Consider the following 23,881-nt stretch of genomic DNA (forward strand, 5'->3'; position numbering starts at 1 on the left):
GCAGAAGAGAACAAGATCTTGCTCATTCTTCTATCTGGTCTGGTAGAGTTAAAAGAAAAATAATGGAGTAAAACTTCATTTATCACTGTGTTAAAGACAAACACTTTTGAAAACATCCCGGTACAGGTGTGTTCAAGAAAGGATTTCATCTTCAATCATTTGCTAGAGCTTTTTGATTTTAAATACTGGTGTAATCTCTTGTGTCAGGTTTTAAAGTCTGAATCTTTGAATTACAAAATAAGAGACCAAGTAAACAACCACTGGTAGATCATAATGAAAATGCTTGCTGGTTTTGTATTGCGTGGAAGATTACCTGCACAAGCCTGTGGGAAACTAGGTTCTAAGCGCTGCTGCACTATTCGGTGTGGTCAATATTTAGAAGAAAGATTGATAAATACTCTGTTTTCTGAACCAGGGGTGTTATGAAACCCCTGAGATATACAGAAAAGATATATTGTTGTAATGAACAGGAGTCTTGCTATCTACTCAAGCAGGGTCAGGATTTGCATTTCTGTGCTAAGTTTCCAGTCCTTAAAACCAGTTTTTAATGTCAGTATCTTGCATGAGAACAGTTATTTGCAGGCAAAAGAGAGGCCAGGCTGAAATACGGCCCGAACATCCAAAACCTAGCATGCTGCTTTATGCCAAAAAGTCAATCTTTCTCAGCAGGGACTGTCACAGTAAGATAAAACATTGCCCCAAGGTCACTGCAGTTGGAATTCCCATCAGAAGGTTTTCATACCTGCCTTCAGATGTGTCTTGTGAGTACATGTTTCAGAGAAACAAAAAGATTACATTTCATTAGAAAGGTAGAAGAGCTATCTCCTGTCGCAGGGTCAGTACCTGGGGTTTTCTGAAGTAAGGCAGTGGTGTGGAGGGATCAGAGCCGTCTGAAAAGGGGAAACTGTTGCTTGAACTCCAAAATGCTGGCTGTGATTTTTGTAATGTGCGTGGCTTGAGTGATAACTTTATAAGTTTAAAGAGGGTATTTTCAAAAATAGTCACTGTACCTGGAGTGTTTCCTCTCCAAGAATTTAATGTGTTGATGAAACAAACTTTAGCTTGTGAAAGTGGGCAGTGACTAAATCCCCCAAAGTCTCAGATGCCTCTTAGAGCAACTCTACTTATTTTATTTATTGGTACTAATCTTTGCAAAGAACACGCTGCCGATTTATAGGGAACTGTCATTTTCATTTCAAGTCGGTACAATATTTTAAGGCACCAAACCCCTCAAAACTTTGAACCATTACAGAAGAGGGAAGAAAAACAGGAGGGGGATACTTCAGTGATTTTTTTAAGCTACCATTTTTATTAATCACACATGCTAGGTAAAAGAAAGATAAAAATAAAAAAAACTGCAAGACCATACATAGTCTACCAAGAAAGGAGGAGGCACACCCCAAAGTAGGCAGAGGATGAGTTCTGTTCTTCGTTTTTCCTAGCTATGAGTTACGACCTCTATAGAGAGATGTGAATTAATGTTAGCTATGGCACATAATTGGCAAGGTACGTTGTATTTTCCATCTTTATATTTTCACAGCCATATTTCAGCTCATGTCACCGCAGATAACTCCCTCTCTGACCCTTTGGCTTTAAATAGCAGAAAATACAACCCATGTTTTCCAGTGAGATAAATAGAAATTTGTCTTTTTTATTTCACAGCTTAGTCAATTTATGAGGAGGACTGATAGGGCGGGCCAAGCTATTTAGGAACATACTTCGATCCCGAGAGGTGAACTGCTGAGCACCTACCGACTTCCTGCGAGTAAATCCACTCTGTATCTTGTGGGCTTAGGTCCTGTTTCCCATGCAACACCAAGTTATTGTGCTTCTTTTTAAAACTAAGTTCTCGTTTTTAATCAGTATGAATGAAGCTTTTTTACAAACTCTTCAAATTTTAAGATTAAACTTAAAAAAATTCAGTTAGCTAGATTAAAACCAGAATGCAGACCACTCTTCGCAGCTGATACACAGGCAGACCACTTGCTGATCTGCCAAAGCCCAGTCCCACAAACGTTTGTACACAAGAGCAAAGATACGCGTGTGAGTGTTAGCGGGATTAATGCTCCAAGGTACGTGTGAGTTGTATAGAAGTATGCTCAGTGTTAGGAGAGCCACCTGTGCTGATAATATTTATGTTTTCACTTACTTGTGATAATCTTAGTGCTTCCCCTTATGACATCTGACACCCTGTGGTGGTGGTTGACTGTGCAGAGCTCAGAGACAGCTAAAGACAACTTGGGATTGTCACGTGCTACCCGGTGAAGGCTCTAAAGACAGGACTCCAGTGCTTTGGAGGACGACTTGCATCAAAAGAGTGGAGCTGCAGAACTATTGGAAGCCATGGATGCCAAGCTATCTGCCACCAAGGCAAATGGAGCTGCAACACACCGCATACCTTATTGAAGTCCAGAAAAAACCAGAAAGAGCAGGGAGACATTTATGTCTGACACATGAAGAAAAGCCTCTGTGTTCATACAGCACTGGAAGAATTGTTTAGGCTGAGGACAGCCCCAGGTCTGGACGGGGGGAGCAGAGCCATACGTTGATGCCCACACCCCACTTCCAGGTCGAGTGCTGAGGGTCAGGCACAGGGGTGCCTCCCCCCTCCCCACCAGCCCCAGCACATCTGCACGGAGCTTGAACATCGCTTACAGGAATACAGCGGTTATACCTGGAAATGCTGCCGTGGTTAGAAATCCCCATTAGATCACCGGCCTTGTAAACGACCAGAGCAACCTCTGAAAGACCGCTAGATCCTTTTCTGAAGTTTCTAATGCTTGGAGTTCAGCTCTGGTGTGTGTTTAGCCTCTGCTTATTCTAGACAACAAGAACGTGTCATTCGGGAGCTGAAAGGACAGCTTACAATTCTTGTGCACATATAGCCAGCTCTCCACCTTTCTCCACAACTCCTGTAGGTCTCAGGCAGCCGTCATTCTTTTTTTTGCCAGTTTACTCACCACAAGTGGTTTTATGTGCACCCTTGCATGTCACTGGCTGGAAAAGCCTCCACAAAAGCCCCTGAAGTTGACCCAGCATCTGGGATCACAATTTGCACCAATCCTCCAAAGATCAACTGATCTGTTCATTATATGCATTTTTAAATTAAATTTTTACTTTTTTTTCAAATCTTTTTAAAAAAATAATAGATTTTAACCCAACTGCAGTTCAAGGATGGATTCAGTGGGAACTGACTGCAAGAAGAGTTAATTCCTGGGTCTCCACCCAACGCGTCTAGCGAATGGTTCAGAAGATTGTTCAAGAGACAGTTTGAGTAGCTCATGCCAATGAGTACATTTTATTTAAACTTCCTTCAAAAGGTCTTTTCTGATCTCACTGCTGAAAACATACCAGTTCACTCTTCCAGACACTGTCTGATTTTCCTAGCCATCTAGAGAAAGTAATGACTGCAGATTAGGGTTTTCCACACCCTTTCGGTTATACAGAAGAGCGAAGCCCTTGACATTACCATCAGCCTACTGACTAACTATCTATTTTTGCTAGGAAAGAAGTGTTTTGCTTGTTCTGGTCATTAGCCAAAGTGGGCTCTGTGTCTCACATGGTGTGATGCATTGCTGCCAGTTCTGTTCTTTCCGTACCATATATTTGGTACCATATCTCCTGCTTTGCTAACTTTCTTTGTCCTCCTGATCCAGAAGTGCTGTTCCCACCTAGGAAGTATTTTGTGATGCTACAGTCACCATCACCTACAGCTTAAAGTAAATACGAGAGAGTCTCAGTATTGTGATGATATCAAAGCCTGACCTTCTTCTAACACTAAGATCCTGAATTTTTTACTACTAAATTTTCAGAGGGAAAGTAAGGCACAGGTCTAAGATGGCTGTCAGATGAACGTAAGAAGTGTAGGCTGAAAAGTAAACAAGAGAGAAGATAAAGGAGGACCGTACCAGGTCATTTCCCAAATTGTTCATCTTTGGGAATCCAGAAGTGATGAGGCTGTGCCTTTCAACCTACCCATATTTTGAGATTAGACTGAATGTGGAGCAGCACTTCCCTGGTCAGCCTGCTCTAGAGCATCGGGAGCAGCTCAGAGGAAACGAACTGTTGCCTGCAAGGAGCAGCTGTCTGAGCATACCTTGTTAAAGCTGTGTTTCCCTCTGAGATCCTCCAGGCATTTCAACTGTGTGCTGAAATCAGAAGTAGAGCAGAAGCATTTGTTATTTAAAAGTGGCAGGAAAACACATGTTCTCATGTTCTCCCATTTGGTTACAAAACCCCTATTACACTGTTTTGGTGTCTAAAGCACTGTTACAGAAGAGGTTCAAAATGAACTCAGCCTACCCCTACCCTGTCTGCTGACATTTCTGTGAGCCAGACAAGGGTAATGAAGCTTAAAAAAGTGAATCATTTATGGAAAACAGGGATAGTTTGATGCAGACGTGACAAACCTGTGCCACTTTATCAATACTGCACAAGTGCCAAGGTACTTCCTACCTGGATCAATTCCTCCAGACACTTGCTTTGTTTACCTTGTAATCTGATAACTTTTAGTTTTTAAAAAGCTGCTAAACTTTTCCCCCCGAGAAGACAAGCTTATAAAGCAACTTAATATGTGTAATATATTTTATGATCAAGCTTGATATTGGATTCTGATTCTGCTTGTGCTAGTTTTTATGCTCTCTGCGTTGCATTTTTCTCCCCTCTAAGAAGCAAAAGAGCTGCCTAGGCTTTACAATGTTGAGTGTGTCAGACTAAAATGATCTCCCAGTGTTTTTTAGTCTAGATCTTGAAAACAACCTATGCTAGATCAGAAATGATCCAACCAAAGGAAAAACAGAACCAGATGCAAATTTCAACTCAAAATATTCTTCTGATGCTGTCCCATTTGCTGCTTCATGAAACAGAAATCTGGTGTAATGCATTGCTCCCTTCTGAGCGGAGAAACTGGGACTTATTGTACCTTCCCCTGTTATCAGTGCATTTTTTGTAGTGTTGTTCTTAAAATAGCGAGGATATTGTTGAGTATAAACTGGAGGAGGAACTAGAAAGGTGCCCTGGCTGGTCCTGGTGGATTCACTCTGGAATGGGACCCCACTTCCACCTGCCCCCTCTGGTCTCCCCACGCGGAGCACAACTCCAAATACACCTAAATCCCACGATTTCTATCCCATGTTCAGATTTTTCATAAAAAGCCACTAGTTCTAGAAAGCCTCATCTGCAAAGTCCACAGTCGTAACAATTCAACATTTTATGATTTTTCTTTTTTTAAATAAGGGAAAACAAGAAATCCTTTGAGGAAATCTGATACTTGACTACAAGTTCCTCAATAAACACAGTGCATAGAGGTATCAGTGGGAATATGGCCTATGCTAATAAAAGGGCACGAAGTTGCCTATTAACAGATCTTGATTATGTCATCTTGTTTTCCATTTTACTTCCTTGCCATAAGGAAGTGAATATTTTTCATTCAAAGAACCATTTAGTGACAAATACAGAAATCTAGATCATATATGTGAAAAGGATGTAGCCGAGAACGAAGTGCTTGTAAGATTTCTTTCCCAAGTGATTATTTTTTTGTGAAATCCAATAAACAGCAGAAATGTGCTTGTTTCATGTATAATAAACCATTGCCAGCAGTTGAGGTCTGCCAGAACTTAACTGGCGGGTGTTTGGAGAAGGGAAGCTGATCTTCCCATCTGCCCACTCCTAATTAAGAGCCTGATTCTGAGCCTATTGATGCAAGGGTACATTTTGTCATTGGAGAAATAAGAGTAGGAGTAAGTTCTTAGTTTGGGAGATCCAAGAATTTTTGAAGGGCTGTTTGATATACATGGGCAACCTCTGCAAACCTCCTTACGTTTGGAAGGAGAAGCAGAACTGGTTCCAAAAGTCTCGCAGATCCCGTAGGATCCACACTTGGGAAATCCACACACCAGAATGCAAGAAAGCTTCAAGAAGATAAATTAAATCATAGATTTAAAGTGAGCCCCACCCCAAACAAACAGAAGCCTGTCATTATAGCCATATTGCACAAAATAATATTGGCTTAGCCTCTTCCTTACAGCCCTCTGGTGAGGCTGTTACTTTGCCTTGCTTTTGTCATGGTACCTACAACAGGTCAGGATTTTTTTTCCATCCTGTGAGAAATTTTGAAATTAAACCCGAAACTTATTTCATTGAGTCTGCACAAATGTCAGTGTTGAAAACTTTGTGACACCTACAATGTGAAAAAAATGTTCCAATTCAGTTAAAATATTTTCAGAACAAGACTTCTAGCAGAGGTTGTTTTCCTGTAAAAATACCTTTTAGTGTAGAATTAAATTTCTAAATAAAATCCCATTTCTGAGCTGATTTTTTAAAAAGTTGAATATGGTTGTTTTAGCAATTTCACCCCCAATTCCACCTATTTTCTTTTTCTTTCTTTCTTTTTGAGCTAGAGCATTTGCCACCCCACACTTTTGCTATAAAAAGTTTAGTTTGACTACTTCTAATACCATCTGGAAAAATATATATGAAGTTGCCTAAATGATACTTTATCTTCTACTACCTCATGGAGAGCTATCATTTTAAAGAGTGAACATCCACAAAAATCAATACTTAGAAGAGTAGAGACTTGCTTATGCCTGCAGATTTACAGCACTTCTAATAATAGCCTTCTGATGTTTGCACCGCAGGAACTTGCCTATCGTTTTCGAACTAATGTCACCATGTTGTATCATGTATTTACTTCACCGTTTTAATTTCAGGTAGCAGAGAAGCAGCATTCACATATGCCATCATTGCTGCTGGAGTAGCGCACGCCATCACGGCTGCCTGTACACAGGGCAACCTGAGCGACTGCGGTTGTGACAAAGAAAAACAAGGACAGTACCATAAAGAGGAAGGATGGAAATGGGGAGGCTGCTCTGCCGACATCAGATACGGAATAGGATTCGCCAAAGTGTTTGTGGACGCCCGGGAGATTAAGCAAAATGCAAGGACGCTCATGAACCTGCACAACAACGAGGCCGGGCGGAAGGTAAGAACTGCTGCTCTCCCCCAGGCGCGGCATCTCTGGCCTGGGCTGGAGGTGGGGTTAGATCATGCACAGCGCGCAAGGACTGCAGTCCGCTTTGACGCTAACCTCATTTTACAGTAGGCAGGGAGGCACCTTTGCCAGTTACACAAGCTTGTTGGACCATCTGTCCGTCAAGTATTTGTCTAAATGTTACTCTTTGCCGTGGTAAAAAGAAAAAAGCAAACAAACATTTTATCTGGAAAGTCAAATGGTACTTATGATAAAAAGCTTGCCTGCTACTGTGTGGGTGAATGGGATTCTCGTCAGGTTCAGACACGAACTTCTCACTCATTTGAAAAGGGATCATTTTCAACCCAACTGTTTAAACCTTGCTCTTTGTGTGAGAACTACCTCTACAAGGAGAAAAATACTTTAGCAAAAAGAACACAGACTGACTCACTGTTACACCATTATATGGACTTGGTTTATCATTTTGCACAGCACATTCCCGCCCCCTCCCCACTCTTTGGGACCGGGTAGCTGAAAGCGGCTACCGCAGAACCAGCGCTCGGGGAGACAGGAATTCAGCAGCTTCTGACGCGCAGGTTTCCTGGGGATCCGGGGCACCGACTGCCCCGGACTTGCTGCCTGTATCGGAAATAGTGTGGCCAGCAGGAGTAGGGCGGTGATCGTGCCCCTGTGCTTGGCCCTGGTGAGGCCGCACCTCGAATCCTGTGTTCAGTTTTGGGCCCCTCACTACAAGAAGGACATTGAGGTGCCGGAGCGTGTCCAGAGAAGGGCAATGAAGCTGGTGAAGGGTCTGGAGCACAAGTCTGATGAGGAGCTGCTGAGGGAAGTGGGGCTGTTTAGCCTGGAGAAGGGGAGGCTGAGGGGAGACCTCACCGTGCTCTACAGCTACCTGGAAGGAGGTTGTAGCGAGGTGGGGGTTGGTCTCTTCTCCCAAGTAACAAGCGATAGGATGAGACAAATGGCCTCAAGTTGCGCCAAGGGAGGTTTAGACTGGACAGTAGGAAAAATTTCTTCACTGAAAGAGTGGTCAGAGGGAAGTGGTAGAGTCACCCTCCCTGGAAGTATTTAAAAGACGTGTAGATGAAGCGCTTAGGGACATGGTTTAGTGGGCATGGGGATGTTGGGTTAACGGTTGGACTTGATGATCTTAGAGGTCTTTTCCAACCTTAATGATTCTATGATTCTATGATTCTATGATTCTTGTCCGTTTGCTGCACTCGGCCGGTTTTCTGGTTGTCAATGGCAGCCGTTGCAGATGCAAGACCCAGCCTGATCTCTGCTCCTCAGATCCTTGGTCGGGTGCTCCCCAGCGTGCCTCAGAGCGGCCTCCATGGTGGAGGGGCTCTGCTTTACCCCAGCTGGGAATACCCAGGGGATGTCTGTGTGCTCCTCATACGGCTGTGCGCCGGTACAGCCCAGTGCTGCTTTCCAAACGGGAGTTCCGTTTTGCTGATCACATCTTACAGAACGAATGTAAATCCTCTTGCTTTCTTAGCTCTCGATTTTACCTTCTTCACTGTTTGCACTCCTGTGCATTAGTACTGATTTTAGCATTATGTTAGTGAGACTTAGAGGCAAATGGGAGAAGGAAGTTAGGAACAGCAGTTAATTTGTGGATACTATTTTTGTTGTGGTAATTACCTGTAGGCTCTGAGACATCTTCACTTACGCTGGAGCCAAGCAGATGGCATTGAAGAAAGGCCATTTCCCCCCCAAACAAAAGCCTAACTTTTCTTTTATTTAATGCTACTGTAGTAGTTTTACAGGTCAGATTATGGTTTTTACTCTGCCTACTATCCCAAATGCCCGTGTCTGGCTCTCTAGTGCAAACATGGTACTTCAAAACACTAGCAAAATTAACACTGACTTCTGAGAATAACTCGAGGACTAACCATGAATATTTGCTAATCAAATGATCTGAGATTCAGTATCTTTAGTACTTGGCTTCTGGCAGCACGAAGGCACATACTGAAGAGCCTGGTAAAACACCAAGGCCCACATTTGTGCTGTACAAGCACAAATCCACTGAATAAAACATAGCAGAGGAGTTTCACCTTTGTGGGAAAGCTACTTCCCTGAAAGGTCCGCTTTTATTCGATAGGTGCTGGCAGTAAAAGATTCCCAAGAAACAACACACCAACCTATAGCGGACTGCAAACATAGATGGAACTGGCTACTGTCTTAGAATATTGTTTCAATTACAAAGCTCGAAGATATAAACAAAAAAAAAAAGTTGCATTTCTTGGGTCTGTTATCACCCAGGTATGGACCTAGGGTAGAGGAGGAGGGATACGAGTCCTGGAGCTGGCCTGTGGGAAGGCAGAGCATCCAGCAGCCTCCCCTCGACGACATGAGCTCCTTGTGTTTCTCACCTTTATGTGCACAATTTGCTGTCCCAAAAGATTATGCCTGGAAGATTCAGCTCTACGCATTGTTATCTGGGAGAACAGTGGTGTGTCCTATCTCTGGCGATCTGCCATTTCTCCAGCAGGCTCAGGAACTGTTCTGATCTAGAGATATTTCTACGCTTCTTCCTGCATCCCTTACAAAATTACTGATCTTTGTTCGAACAAATCTCTGTTTGAAATCTTCAGGGGAAAGAAAGAGTAACACGACTGAGAAGAGGCATGTTACTCCACCATCCTGTAGAGAATGAATAAATGATGTTTTTGCTAAAGAGATTCCTTTCAGGCTTTGCTCCTATGTGAAAAATCACAGTATTTAAAGACAATTGGCAGAGGGAGGCCATTAAGGGTATTTGGCAAGCTAGGTCTCTCACAACCTAACCCTTTCACAACAAAAACTGTCTTGTTTTGAGCTGGTACTCTGCCTTTTGGAGCAACATGGATCTTATCAGCCTCCACACAATCTATTCTCGGTGGCTTTCCTCTGGGCTACAAATTCTTGTCTAGTTTTACTCACCCATGGCTAGGTTTTTGATGATATTTATGCACCTAGGAGACAGACTGGCACCTACTGGGCTTCCAAAAATAAACAAAGATGTTCAATTCTTATTGATTTGTTATCTTCACCTGTAGGCACCGCTACACTGTTCAAAAGTCAGTCCCCTCTACTTCTCTGGTCTTGCAATGCGAAAGTGCCCCACTGCCCCAGCACTCACAAATGACCTGTGAAAAGGTCCTTCTTTAGGATGACACCAGCTGCAGGTGATTCAGGATGCATGCTAGTAAATCATACATATATTATTATACAGTTGTCTTCTTAAGAATCACTAGTAAATTAATCTGTTCCATCTTAGCGAGCAAGAGATGACAGACTGCACACTGCTGGGCTTACCAGGGAAACTGAGCATAAGTAGGACTGCATGGTATAAACCAACAGATGACCACCAGGAAAAGCCTGATCCAGACTTGTTGGAGATCTCATTTCAAGACTTTCCACCTTCTCATAGTCTTGTTTTACCTAGGCAGGTCTCTCTGCTGCCTGCAGTGCCAACAGCAGTCTCTCCGAACCTACTGAATACATGACTCTGTCAGAGCAATAGTACGAGCATCTGTCAGCTCTTTCTAGAAGCAAATAAAAATCGACTGTGTCAAATGTGGAGGATTTTAGAGGTCATAGGTGGAAAACATCCATGCTGCTATTCCCTTTCCTCAATAGCCTTGCTAGTGCAATGCTTGAAAAATACTCCTGTGCACAACCATGATGCAGCACATCCCACCTGAGATCAGCGTGTGTGAAATGTCTCCATTTCCAGCTGCTCCCATGCTGCAAACCACTGCCAGCGATGCCAACGGCTCCTGCGGAACGAGCACCCGTGATGCCTCCACTGCTGGGGCGGGGCGAGGAACAGTTTTCCTTACTGTTAAAGGACAGGGCTCTAACTCTCCGTTTCTCTCTCTGTCTTGGTGACAAAGCACCAGGACTCAGTTCTGTAGCACATAGACACAACTTCAAAGTTCCCAGGCTACTTGGAGGGGAAGGGGCAGAGTTCAAAACAGGGGTCGCATACACCCTACAAAACTGGCCCCAAGCAGCCCGAGAAGCCTCACATCATTTGTCAAATCTATTGGAGAGCAGCTATTTCTGACCTCCAGAAACAGAGTTTAGGGTGTCTTTCCTCTTTGAATTAGTATTTCCTGAAATGCTGATTCACTGCAGGAAGAAGCAAGCAGTACAGGGAGAACAGGAGGAGAATTCATAACAGCTGGGTCAGAAAAGAGAGATAAAGCTTGAATTAATTTAAAGGCATAATCCCGATTTGCCCTGCAAACTTCCATGTGAGGGGTTATAATTGCAAGTCTGAATTGTCTGTTAGCAAATCTGTCTTCTCAAGTACAAAGTTAATTTAATTACTATAAGTAACACAATAATGTATGTCTGAGAGATACTTATGCTCCAGGAAATAAAAATGTTATTCTCCAAGTTATCCTGCTAAAAAATAACAAAGTAGGTACTGAAAGGTTCTACATATTTTGGCTGTAAACTTCATTTTGACAGCATGGCAAGGTACATGACCAGATTGCTCTCTCCTCTCTTTTTCTCTGTGACATTGAAATTCCACGAATGGCATCTTGCATCAGCGTTACATCATATTAAGTATAATGCAATATTATGAGTCATTGTTATAAATCATGGGCACAGGCTGCATTAGAAGGCTTTTGCAATTCAAGAGCACATCAAGGTGGATTTTTATTCAGTGTTTCTCTTTGGAGGCATACCTAGGTGCACTAACTTTGCAATGCATCTTCATCCTCTGAATCAGTAGCGTTTGAGTTTTCCTTTTCAGCTCTAAGGCTCATAGAAGTAGCACAGTACGTGCCTAGCAGAGTTGCTGCAAATATCAAGCAAAGCTATGAGAAACCAGAAGGTGTTTCTGAAGTGGATCACGCAATGATCATAATAGACTGAAGTGTTTAGTGTTTTATCCTTTAGGGAAAACTGTAATAACATTGAAGTGAAACACCAGCATTTGGAAAGCATGCAGTTCAGGAGTTCTCCCAAGCTATACTGTAAAGCCTATACGTATGACACTCACCCCTTTACTTGCTAGCATCTCTGACCTCAGAAGGAGATTGCTGCCATATAACTTTCCTGAACTTCTTCCAGTTCTTGCATAGTGTGCAATCACCACACCATTGCAAATATTTAACTATCCTCTAGAGGAGACAGCTATTTCTACTTCATTCAAGATACCTTTTGCTTTAACTAGCCTATTAGCCTGACTACAAGAAGCAGCAAGAACACAAAGCTCTTGCAGACGAACCACTTGAAAGCGCGTTGTTAGAAAAGACACAAGACTAATAAAAGAGGCTGCCAAACAATTTAACATTTATAATTTTTCTGAATATAGGCATGAAATTCTGGAGATTTCATAGTTCTGCCTGAGCTAAGTCTTAAAGCACGTGAAAACATGGCACTATTCCTGCTTGCACCCGCGGCTCTGTTCAGCTGCCTGCAGTGGGGTGGGCTTGCAGCCCTTCTGGGGTGCCCTGCCCGCGGAAGACCACAACCTTCCAGGGGGACCCCAGCAGTCCAGTGGCTCCCGGTAGGAGCTCTGTTTCCAGAAGACGATCAGAGATGCGTACTGCCTGGCAAGCGCAGCGCTAGCACGGTACAGTTGGTGTGCCAGGAGGACACGGGCCCCGTAGCGGAGCCAAAAGATTCCTTCCCACGTATACGTACCAGCTGTAACTTGGCCCTAAGCAATCTCTGCACACAGTGCAACTGGCTAATAGTAACCAAAACCATATAATTCTGTATTCAGCTGTCTCTCAGCTCCATCAGAAAGAATGTCTCTAATGGCACACGCACACCAGAATAAAGCTTGCCTGTGTCTGGAGCTGCTGAAAATTACCATAGACTCCAGAGAGTCTAGGAGACCAGCTTCGAGCAGAACAGAACTGGGTGAGGCTGCCCTGATACTCCTGGCACCAGCAATCAAGTGATATTATAGTATCAGCAGCACAGCCACATGTTTCTTGGAGTTCAGAACTTAACAGTGCCCTTGCAATTGCACTTAACATTTTCCAACGGTTTTTCACTTTTTTTTTTTTTTGGCATGGGCACAGAAACGTTCCTGACTTTTGTATTCAGAAGCTTCTAGTTCTTAATGTTAGGGATGCTCCTTAAATACAAAGCTGATGAATGATTTTCCTCTTTACTGGTAGATACTAACTACTTGTGAAACGATCACAGCTGTGGTGCGTTGCTGATTTAGAGTGGCTTGAAGTTGGAAAGCATTTTTCAGGAGTAACTTTCCACTTCCAGTTACAAGTTCCTGTGAGGGATCCTGAAGAGGGAAGCATACCCAGGACTAGTTGTGATGCCCGCTGGCTCAAGAGCCTGCTCGCTTACATCCAGCTCCCCTTACTACTCCCTCCCTTGGACCTCCATCATCAACAGATGTGTTGAGCGCGTAAGAGCCACAAGCACAACGCTTAGCCCTGCGCTGCACCTGCAACACACGACCGACTGAGCCCTTTCCGAGGTTTCTTGCCTCACTGATAAGAGACCAGGAAAAGGCTTCCTATGCGTCTATTCCCGTAGGAAGCTGGGGAGCTCAGTCTGTGGCAAGTAGGTGCCCCTCGTTGGTAGTGGCGGTGGCAATTCTGACAGACTTCAGCTGTAGCTGTTTAGACCCCTGACAGACAAGGTTGGTAGACATGTTAACATGGAGCCTGGCAGTGGACAACAGGGCAGAGCAGTGGTACAACTGTAATGGAGCTAACCATGCCTAAAACACCGCACAAACAATCTTCAGCCAAAACAACACACAGCGCTTCCAAAAGCAATAGTAGTCTTAACAAATCAAAAATGCAGCTCCACTGCTAAAATGCCATGTAACATGTAGAAAATCTGGTGTTAGGTGTACCAAATATGCCTATGTAGAATGTCCTCGTAGCTGGCTTGCTTAATTAAGCTGTACAATATTTTGCCTAGATTAAACTGGGCAGACAGAGAAGGGTTAGGAGAAGGTTTATCCATATGGCGTGAGCCTCACTGTGACCAGATGGAACATATGAAAAACGCTTCTGACAAATCTCATTGATGTGGCTGTAAGATACAGGCAAAAAGGAGTGTCCACCCGCAGAACTAGGTCCAGTTTTAGCACGTTATCTGAGGTAAACCCAGTCCTGTCCCAGCCTCCCCTTCCTGTGCTTCACAGCCCTCCCGCTCAGAATACCTCCCTTCACTCCGAGCCCTCCAGCCTCACGGCCTGGCACCACAGCTGTAGGTCAATGCAATTAGAAAAGGAGTGTTAGATGCAACAAAGTCTTTCCTGGCAACTTCGTCACCACCGGTTTGTTGGGGGGCAGCAGGATTTCCAGAAAGGCTGATCACTGAATTTGGGGGAAGTCCAATTCACTGAATGTGAGGTTGGTGGGACCACCGGACACTGAGTGCTTCCAAAACCCCATCCCTACTGAGTGTTTGCAGCGCACAACAAGACTCTGCTGGGCAATTTCCTAGGTGTGTAGAAAAATATACACCCTGTGCACTCTTACTGCATTTTCTTTGTATTTGAAAGGATCAAAGTTCTATTTTACGGCTTTCCTACTTTTTTTAGATTATAGTCTTAAAACAAGTCCAAACTTGACAGACAAGCTCTGCGTCTTCTCAACAGCCCAGAGTAAAGATAAAGGGAACATTAATGTTAGTCTAAATTATGAGAGGGAATTGGACTGCACAAGAACTGTAATCCACAAGAATGAATTTTCATTCCACTTGTCCTCCACTTTCAGCTAATCAGAAATGGTGATACATGGTCCTACTTGTATTTTGGCTTTCAACTCCCTCCTATATCTTCTGTGGTTGAAAACTGAATTCCTGATTTACGCTGAAGATTAGGGAATGATAAATGCTATCACTTACCTGCAGTCGCAATTTTAGAGGATTCTGGCCTTATGAGCAAAACATGCATTTCATGTATATGATTACTAGAGCTGACAGTCTGTCATGCTGCTGACAAAGATAGCTGAGACTGAGGGCCAGGGTCTGTTAATAAATAACAAAGATCTCAAATTCCAAATTTAATATCATGCACCTTTTATAACTGAAATAATCAGATGCTTGCTATAATGATTAATTTGCTCAGCAAAGCCACTGGCTGGGTCACATGTTTTTGGATATTTTCTAATTTAATTCAGTCTTTCTCTTTGGACAGTTGGCAACATTTCCCACAGGGCATACACTTGTCATTCAGTACTCAGGGGGGAACATCATCTAGACGAAAATAGTTGCTGTATAGACTATTCAGTTCTCCCACTGTTTTCAGCACCCTTGGTAGACCCTTCGTAGAGTCTTCAGTGTCTCTCATGTTGCAGAACAAAACCCCTCATTTCTAAACAAATATTGCTGATTTGAAACAAATGCAGCTGTCACAAAGCATAAGCACTTCAAAACAAACACGTGCTATGTTTGGGTGTCGTAAAACTTACACTGATCATGTAATAAAAGTTGTAAGAAAGAGAAAACATAGCGCCTATTAACCTTAACTCTGACCTATGAACATGGCTGTTTTGCCTTGTATTGTTTCTATTAATCTGTGCTTTTTGATGTTTTATTGAGAAATTAAATCAGAATCCAAAATTTTTGAGCTTCATGCCTAAGTTGTTGCAAAATTTTCAGAAATAGCTGATGAAGCACAGTTCAGCTTCTCTTGTATTCCCCAGATGACATTCATCCAACTTAAAATTTAGGTTTCCAAACCTAAGACTGGTTTACTTGCATAAAACTAGACACTTCCATCTCCATATTTTAGCAATTTTAGCAAAAAACAACAGGAGACAGGTATTGGTCAAGTTAGCAGGAAACTAATGGTTAGGCTAGGCTATTCACTGAGAACATTTTAAATACACAAACAGGCAGCGTTTATACTACACATGAAGTTTACACTGAATTATGCTGGAAATCTTGCACTGTGCAGACTCATTCATTACATCTCTGACCAAGTATACCCATTCATCACGTAGCTCTAGGTTTGCGTGGTTGAATCTTGCTACCATGCTGTGTCAACAGGGACAGAAACGGGAATCTTCTGCAGTTACAACCCAAACCTCTGGAGTCTGAACTGAAAGTGTCTCCAGGAACATTTCCAAGAGTCTTGCGATGATGAGTCAGTAACATGAACTCCGTTACTTGGGCTAAGCAGAGATGCTTGGAACAATACATAACAGAGGTTTTGGTAAACATGAAAGTTAAACCAAGGTTTGGTTCAAATGCTTTATTAGACACTTGATGGCAGAAAACTCTGAAGTCATGAAGCCCTGAACACTCACCAAAAGCAATAATTGCTAGCATTTGCTGTACAAATGGAAGAGACTTTTGCTTTAGTGGAAAGAATTTCCAGGTATTTTGAAGTAAACAATTACAAAATCGATTAAATGAAGAACAACCTTTTAGTCCAAGGACACAAACAAGGCCTGTTTTGGTACTGGAAGAATGTAGAATGGATCTATTAAAGTATAAGGGTTTCAGGTAATTGCAGAGAGGATGCTTGGCTTTGTATGCCCAATTAGTGCCAAAAGGCACTAGTATTAATTTGCATTAGAACTGGTTATTGAAATGACCCTGAGCCTTCTGGACTGCAGAAACTGCACCTAATGGACTACATGTCCTACTGTCCCCTGGGACAAACAGAAGGAAAGTGTCAGTATTCACAGACTCTAAATCAGATCTAAGCCAACATCTATTGCTAGTACTCTAGAAATGGGTTCTCTTGGTAGTGTCAGCTGGTGGCCCACGCTAAGGAAACTAGCCTTGCCTTAAGCATACTAGATCTTATACAAACTATAAGACCCCACACAATTATGAGTACAACCATGTATTCTCTTACAGGGCTATTCCCACATGAGATTTTAATTGAGTCATAGCACATACTGTTAATTAATTATTGAGATGGCACAATAGCTAGCATGTAAATAAAGAAGTTCAATAAGGAGTCAAGAATATGTGTCCAAAAGGCTTGGATTCAGACCTTGGTTAAAAAAGAAAAGCTTCAGGAAACGTAAACAGTGGAGATGCTCTCCTGCAAAAGCACGTCTTACAGGAGATGGCAAACTCTTTGTTTGTGAATTGCCCGGGATCTAAGAACACGAGCGTTCACACTGCCACCTGGAGTATTTATAGGATCTATATCCTCCCCGTGGTCTTTTATTTCACAGAAGTTTCTTCAAAATGTCTACCCTTTGTCACATCTGGTTGAAATTACTAAAAAGGTGCAGCCTCTGGTCCTTCTCTGGGACGTGAGAAGATAGGAAGACAGAAAGGAGACAGACACCAAGTGAGCACTTAGGCTTTGTTTTCCCAGGAAATCAACCTGAGAAGTCTGCCTTGCTATAGTTGGAGCAAATTCAGGCTAAAAGGTGTAATCAAAGTCTTAAAAGATTTTCCAGAACGTTATAGATTTAAATAACTATGCTAAGGAATACCTTAGCATTAAGATTCTTTTGTAATTTGTAATTCTATTTAACAGAATTATACTTTATATTAAGGTTCCTTTTAAAGAGAGATTTGTAAAATTAATATCTGTTTAATACACTAAACATATGCTGTAGACATGTATGGTTTCTTTTACTGATGGGTTTATGTACTGGTGAAACTGGTGCTTAGAAGCTATTGTTACAGACATCCTATGACCTTCTGAACTAAAGACCTAGAGCAATTTGTTAGCCCTTTGTTAAAAACATCAATCTTGATATGAAGACTCATTTATATATTGCTTATAAAGAGTGACTATTAATGGTATTGTTGGATGGGGCTACTTAACTCATCTGTAAGTAGTGAACAGGTAGATCTATTAACGAAGAGCAACAGCCATGTCTGGTCTGGCGGGTGAGCTGACCGAGAGGAATTACATGCATCAATACGGTGAATTTCTGTTAGTACGTGTTTGCTCACCTGTAAGACAAAAGCTTCAACTATTGCTTAAAATACCTGTTAGAATGAAAAGGAGAAAATCTAATAAGCCAGGTAAGCAAGACAGAAGGCCGAAGAGGTTTGCTTAGACTGCACTAGGCTTTATGCATAAAATTAGGAGATTCCACTTTCTTCTGTACAGGAGGAAATATTCATTGACAACAGGCCAGAAGATCCTTGTTAAAATTCTTGGCCTGGATATGGGCATGCTGATCTTGGCAGCTGCTAGGCTACAGAGATAGGCTCTGCTGGTAGGATCTTATCTCTGATAAGTGGAAGCTATTTGAAAACATGGAAGTGTGGATCTATTGTTCCAACTGCAACTGGAGGGGGAAAACTCTTATGTATAAAACTTAATTTGAAAGTCATCTTTGTGGAATAATTATTCTCACAAGGATATTATAATTAACACCAAAATCATGTCACTTTATGATAAAGTGAATATTTGGAATTGTAAACACAAAGTGTGTGGAAATATGTTCACAAAACACAATGTGTTATTGTGATCAGGTTTCTGCCTTATGATAACTAAAATAATTGCATGCTGATTAGCTGGAGGAGTAATGGGAAGTTTCTCTTAAAACGACAGGAACAGCTATCACTTTCCCGAGCTGCTGTCGCTTGATGTGCCGGCGTGGTGATATCCCACCCAGGGTACAACCATCCTTGGCAATGGGCTTGAAGCCTCTGCCACAGCCTGGGTCGTGTTATCTCTGCAAAATAGTGTGACTGAAGGGAATGGAAGTGAGTCTGAGATAGCTCAGGTGCTCTTTCCTGCTGAAGGCAAAGCTGGCAATGGGTACACCTCCAGTGTCATTTACCAAGTTGTGAAAAGTATGTTAGGTATTAGGATTGAAGCTTAAAGATGTCTCTCTGTGAATCAAACATGAAGATACCTGGTGCTTCTTTCTAGACCAAAGGAGTTAACGAAGAAGTTAAGCGAAGAAATACTGCATTTTATAAAGGCGGTACTGAAAAATTAATGTAGAAGTAGTTTGAAATCACTGAAAAGCTTGATGGAAAGGAAAAACCTCCTTTGTTTACTAAAACTGCTGGCTTGGAGAACTAAAATTTGTATAAGTTTTTCAGCACGAGAAATATGCCTTGCATAGTATTGTTTGCTGAGTACCTAAGGGTTAACTCCCATAGTTTGGTATGCAACTAAATGAACCTATAATTAACTGTGTGTGGCTATTGGTTAAAAATGTTTGGAAGCAATATGAAGTGATATTATTTTGCAACTGGTACTCCTGCCAGTACCTGGCTTTATTAGTTTAGCACAAGAGGTGTTTTCTGATGAGTTGTCTGGAACAAGTAAGACGGTTCTTTTGGTTTCTATCACTCTTTGGAAACTTTTCTCTCGACAGCTTAAGCATTTGTCAAAATGCTCTACCTGGTTGCTCCCAATTCTTTACTGTACAATGCCAGCACCACTTCATTTGAGTGCTTCACTACCAGTGGGGAGAGTTACACGGAAGATGAAGTTTAGTGGGAATGAGTCAACTGTGTACCATTCCTCTCTGTGTACATTAGCTGTGACGAGGATGAATTCCAGTTGTGTCATTTCCTGTTTTCCCTACTTTTTTTTTACGTGAAGAATGACTTCGGCTCCATGACATAGCCCAAAGTGACGGGAAGCAATGACATCCCTGCCTGAATAACCCCCAAGTCTTTAACTCATTGTGTTCTCACACTGAGGAGTGTACATAAGTTTTAGTTCATCTTACCTGGGAGTACTTCCAATTTCTTCAGAAATAGCATGCTAAAATATAAACCATAAGCAAAATTACTTTCTTTCTCTCTTTTTAAAAAAACAACCTACTCCATCCTACATTTTAATGGCAGCTTGATGCATTGACATTTAGAAGTCCAGAGTATGGATGAAGATCACTGTCCCAAGATCGAAACTAAAAACAGACACACTGGACATAGGAAGCTAGAAGAATTATATTGACTTCAAAAAGGTCCAGGTCGGCACACATCACTCAGTTAAGGTTTCATTGACTTTGTTACTCTGATCCATACATTGACTGCAGGACTGAGCTCCTAGACTGAAGTAGGGATTAGGGAAAATGAGGTTTTTAACAATGGACATTCGTCATCTTTTTAAGACATGGCAAAATATCGCACAGATCACTGTTTTAGAGAGGCCTGTTTTAGAAGTATCAGTATTTTGGAGCGGTTTTTAATTTGTGACCAGAATGTAAGGAAGGTAGGTACGACCTAAGAAGAAATGTTTTGTTAGTAACATGTCCAAATCCAGAAAAATTGCTGTCTCATTTTATTTGTAAATTGTCTTAGTGTCAGTGAACACCATGTTGTTTCTTCATTTTCAAAACTCCTTGATCATCATCTTACTCACTTCTGGCATAAACATGCTATCCCGTATCTTTTTGGAGAGGGTGATATGTACTGTAGAAAACTTATGTAGTGATAGGAAGGTAAACTAGATAATATAACCAACAACTCTATCTGTAATTCTGTAACACCATCCCCCTTTCCAGTCTATTTTAGCTTCATTGTACAAAGTGCCCAGGTAGGCCAGACAGCAAGACTATTCAGTATTTCACAAGCTAAAATCCATCATATCCACAGTGTCAGTTTTGCTAGGACAGCAGCAAATAACGATCCTAGATAAATTTTCCCTTGATCTCACAATCCCATTTCAGTAAGGGGCTAGGAAATCACACTTTCACTTAAACAAATATAGAATATAAAATAACATGTTGAACGGCTTTAAGACAATTCAGCTATATTCCAGTAATAGTGGGTGAAAGCACATTAAAACAAACCAGATTTTTTTCAGAACTATTTTTTCCAATCTCTTTTTTATGACCGATCTTTAAACTTCCTACATGATGACACTTACTTGGCACTGCATCGATCCAGTCTAATCTAGGTGATAATGGGTCTCCCAAGAGTTATTTTTTAAAAACAAGTAGTTTATCAAACACATTGACAGTTATGTTTTCAAATTATTTCCATTTTTTCTGTTAAAATATTTGCCTTGCTCTTAAGTAGAAAAATCCACAAAACCAAAATGCGAGTCAGACCAGTTTTGCAGACAGATGTACCAAGAAGCCATCGCAGCAGTAACCCCTCAATAAGCTGTCAAGCCAACTTTCAAGTACTGAGCTTTTGTCATCAGCAATTCAGAAAACAAGAAGTCCCACACCAGGAACCCCCATCTCACAGCCTGTTTGCCAACAGACAGGAGGAACATACTACTTTCAGTCTATTTCCTGATAGAAAACTTAGCTAAGCATTAGTTTGGTAATTCGTAGTTGAGAAAAACTTTTCAGGCAGGACTTCCTGCCAACAGGAGGAAGGGTGGGTAAGAAGGTTTTGTATTTGATATTACACAGAAAACTTTGTCCCCAACCACGTCCCTTGAGAGTATGCGAAACTCAACCTGAAGCTCACAGTTCCAGCTCATGAATTAATGGTTTCGATTTACATTTTGATGACCAGGGAGAGACGAGGGTGCAGGTACTTTCTCTCTGGGGAAAACTGGAATGTGTTCATGAGAGACGTAAAAAGGCAAGGAATCCCACAGACTAGCTTGCAGCTGTTATCAGATATGATGGAAAAGGGAGGGGGTGAGGGAGAAGAGAATACCTGGCATGAGACCTGCGCCGAGGAGGGACTGTCTGACGTGGCAGTGCGGATTTCTGCATGTATCATTCCTCTCAAATCCGTATCAGATTTTGCTGAGCTATTAACATCAGGTGTTGCCACATCATGCCCACTATCTCTGCAAGCAGTATCTTGATGAAGATAAATAAAAACTTAAGAACCTTATTTGACTTTCACGGGCCATGATTAGATTTGCAGAGCTGTCAGAGAAAAATATTGAGGAATGAGCAAGCTAGATACAGACTCTGAGCCACATACATGGAATCCACTTTTGCAAAACCGAGAGGGTTTTGGCAGAAGTTTATCCTAGGAGCAGCTACGGCGGGATATAAGCTGTTCTCCTAGAAGGACCCCTCAGTGACAGAAAGCTGAAGTATTATGACACCTTGTTTTATTTCACATAGCAGTTCCTACAGTTTGAAAAAAGGCAAGGGCCATGCCTTATGGTTTAATTTGAGAAGAGCATTATTAGGTTGAATGAGAATCTGACTCATTAAATCTCATTTTTTGAAAACAGCGAGGTCCTTTTTATCCTAAGTCCAACTATTTTTCAAAAATAACAATTATGAAAGCATCCCATGACATTTATTTTCTACTGCTCTTTTGTTTTTTGGTCCCAGAAGTGGTGATAAATTGATTTAGTACATGGCAAGTCATGAAGGTTATCAGAAGTATAAGAAAAATATGTAGGAGAAAATATTTTTTGCTGCATTCCGCTCAGCTTTTACTGGCCTTGCTCTCAGACTTCTGCGTTCATTTGCTATTCTGCACAGTGCTAGTCATTGAGTGCAAGGTACTAGGTCTTCTGTCCTCTAATTTAAACAGTTCAACTTACCCAGGAAAAGAGAAGAACGTCTCATTCAGTTTGCGTGTGCTGACAACAGTGCATGAGCACTTCGACCATACCGAAAGACTAACTAGTATTTTTTTCTTTACTCATTTGATATATTGTGGAAATAGAAGCTGCTAATTGCTGCATATGGTCAACTTTTTTTATAAAGCTGAAGGAAAGGGCAACTAATATTCCAGGGCAGAAAGTATAAAAATAATTATGAAACTCTATAAAATGCATGTAAGAAATGTAAGGAACCTCCTGCTTTGTGGTGGCATAGAGAAAAGTCAGAAATAGTACACAAAAAGTTAAACTTATGAGAGTGCCAAATTTCTGAAGTCTTCATTTTTAAGGGTATCATGAGTTAGAATCTGGAAAAAAGTGTTTCTGCTCTTTAAAAGAGGATATCCATTATTGAAGGCAGATGGTGGTATTGGGAAATACCACCCATCTGTGATGTTTCTAGCATTGTGTCATTTATCAGCATTCTTTTGGCTGTCTTCGTAATTAGTCCTTAGACCAGCATGTCGCCTGGTCTTTAGACATCTATTCTGAGGCAAGTGCAATGGTGATTTGATTGATGTAGGTCCCATTCTGTGGTGATTTCCCAGCCATGTTTTATTTGAAACAAAAAATTTCTTGTAATGAGAAAAATGGTCCAACCTGCCAGGGGCAGTAGTATTTCTGGGATAGTCACGGTTCACAGTGTTCAGTGTATCGAATTTGTTTGATACTGACTTCAGATATTATTCTTTTGCACAGTTTTACCAATCAAAAACATGAGAAAAAAATCTTTTGGCTGTGCTTAATAATGTCTTCATAATATGTTCAATTGAAATATGAAAGACTGTCTGGAATGAATCACTCTTAATATTGGACACAATCAGTTCCAAACTCATCCACAGTTGGTTTGCCATAGCATGTCAATGCAAAATCTGTTACGTTTCTACAGAACGCATTTTACAACATCCACTGATGGGAAATAGTCTTTTCTGTTTTGATATGCCTTTGCTAACTTAGATTTGGGTACTTTTTTATTATGCTGTTTCTCACATTTCTTAAAGATTTCATAGGGTTTGTCTTTAATGGCAGTGTTTCTTCTTTTATGCTCTCTCATGTCCATTTTTGTTTTCCAATAAAAAAGCACCAAGTATTATTTCTACTTTCCTCAAGTTTCAGAGCTCTGGTGTTAAGACAGTCCTACAAGTTACTTAAACAGTAGCATCCTTCTGAGATTACTGTCACACTTGAATAAAACAGGTGGCAGAGTCATTTCCTAGTAATTTTAATTAGATATAGTCCTTTTACTGCTTGTCAAATCAATCTTACGTATACATCCACTGCCCTTTTCAATGCCTAGTCTCACTCTAGACCTCACTGCCAGTTGCTCTGGATATGATTTGGTTCTCAAATAAGTTAATTTGTTGAAAGTCTAAACATGACATGGGTTTATTGTATTAACTTAAAACAATATTTTTATTCAACGAATCCTTTTTCAAAAGCAAAAACCGTATCTCTAGCCTCATTCCTGAAGTTTGAGGAGC

General features: G+C 41.4%; 1 protein-coding gene across 1 annotated transcript in view; it reads left to right on the forward strand.

Moving 5' to 3' along the window:
* WNT7A (wingless-type MMTV integration site family, member 7A) overlaps nt 1–23,881 on the forward strand; it is a 34,952-nt gene that overhangs the window by 5,361 nt on the left and 5,710 nt on the right. The window contains exon 2 of the mRNA XM_009584814.1: nt 6,696–6,979. Within this exon, the coding sequence (XP_009583109.1) occupies nt 6,696–6,979 (284 nt within the window). The remainder of the gene's footprint in view (nt 1–6,695; nt 6,980–23,881) is intronic.

This window comes from Fulmarus glacialis, unplaced genomic scaffold (assembly GCF_000690835.1).
Source record: "Fulmarus glacialis isolate BGI_N327 unplaced genomic scaffold, ASM69083v1 scaffold31749, whole genome shotgun sequence".
Classification (NCBI taxonomy): domain Eukaryota; kingdom Metazoa; phylum Chordata; class Aves; order Procellariiformes; family Procellariidae; genus Fulmarus; species Fulmarus glacialis.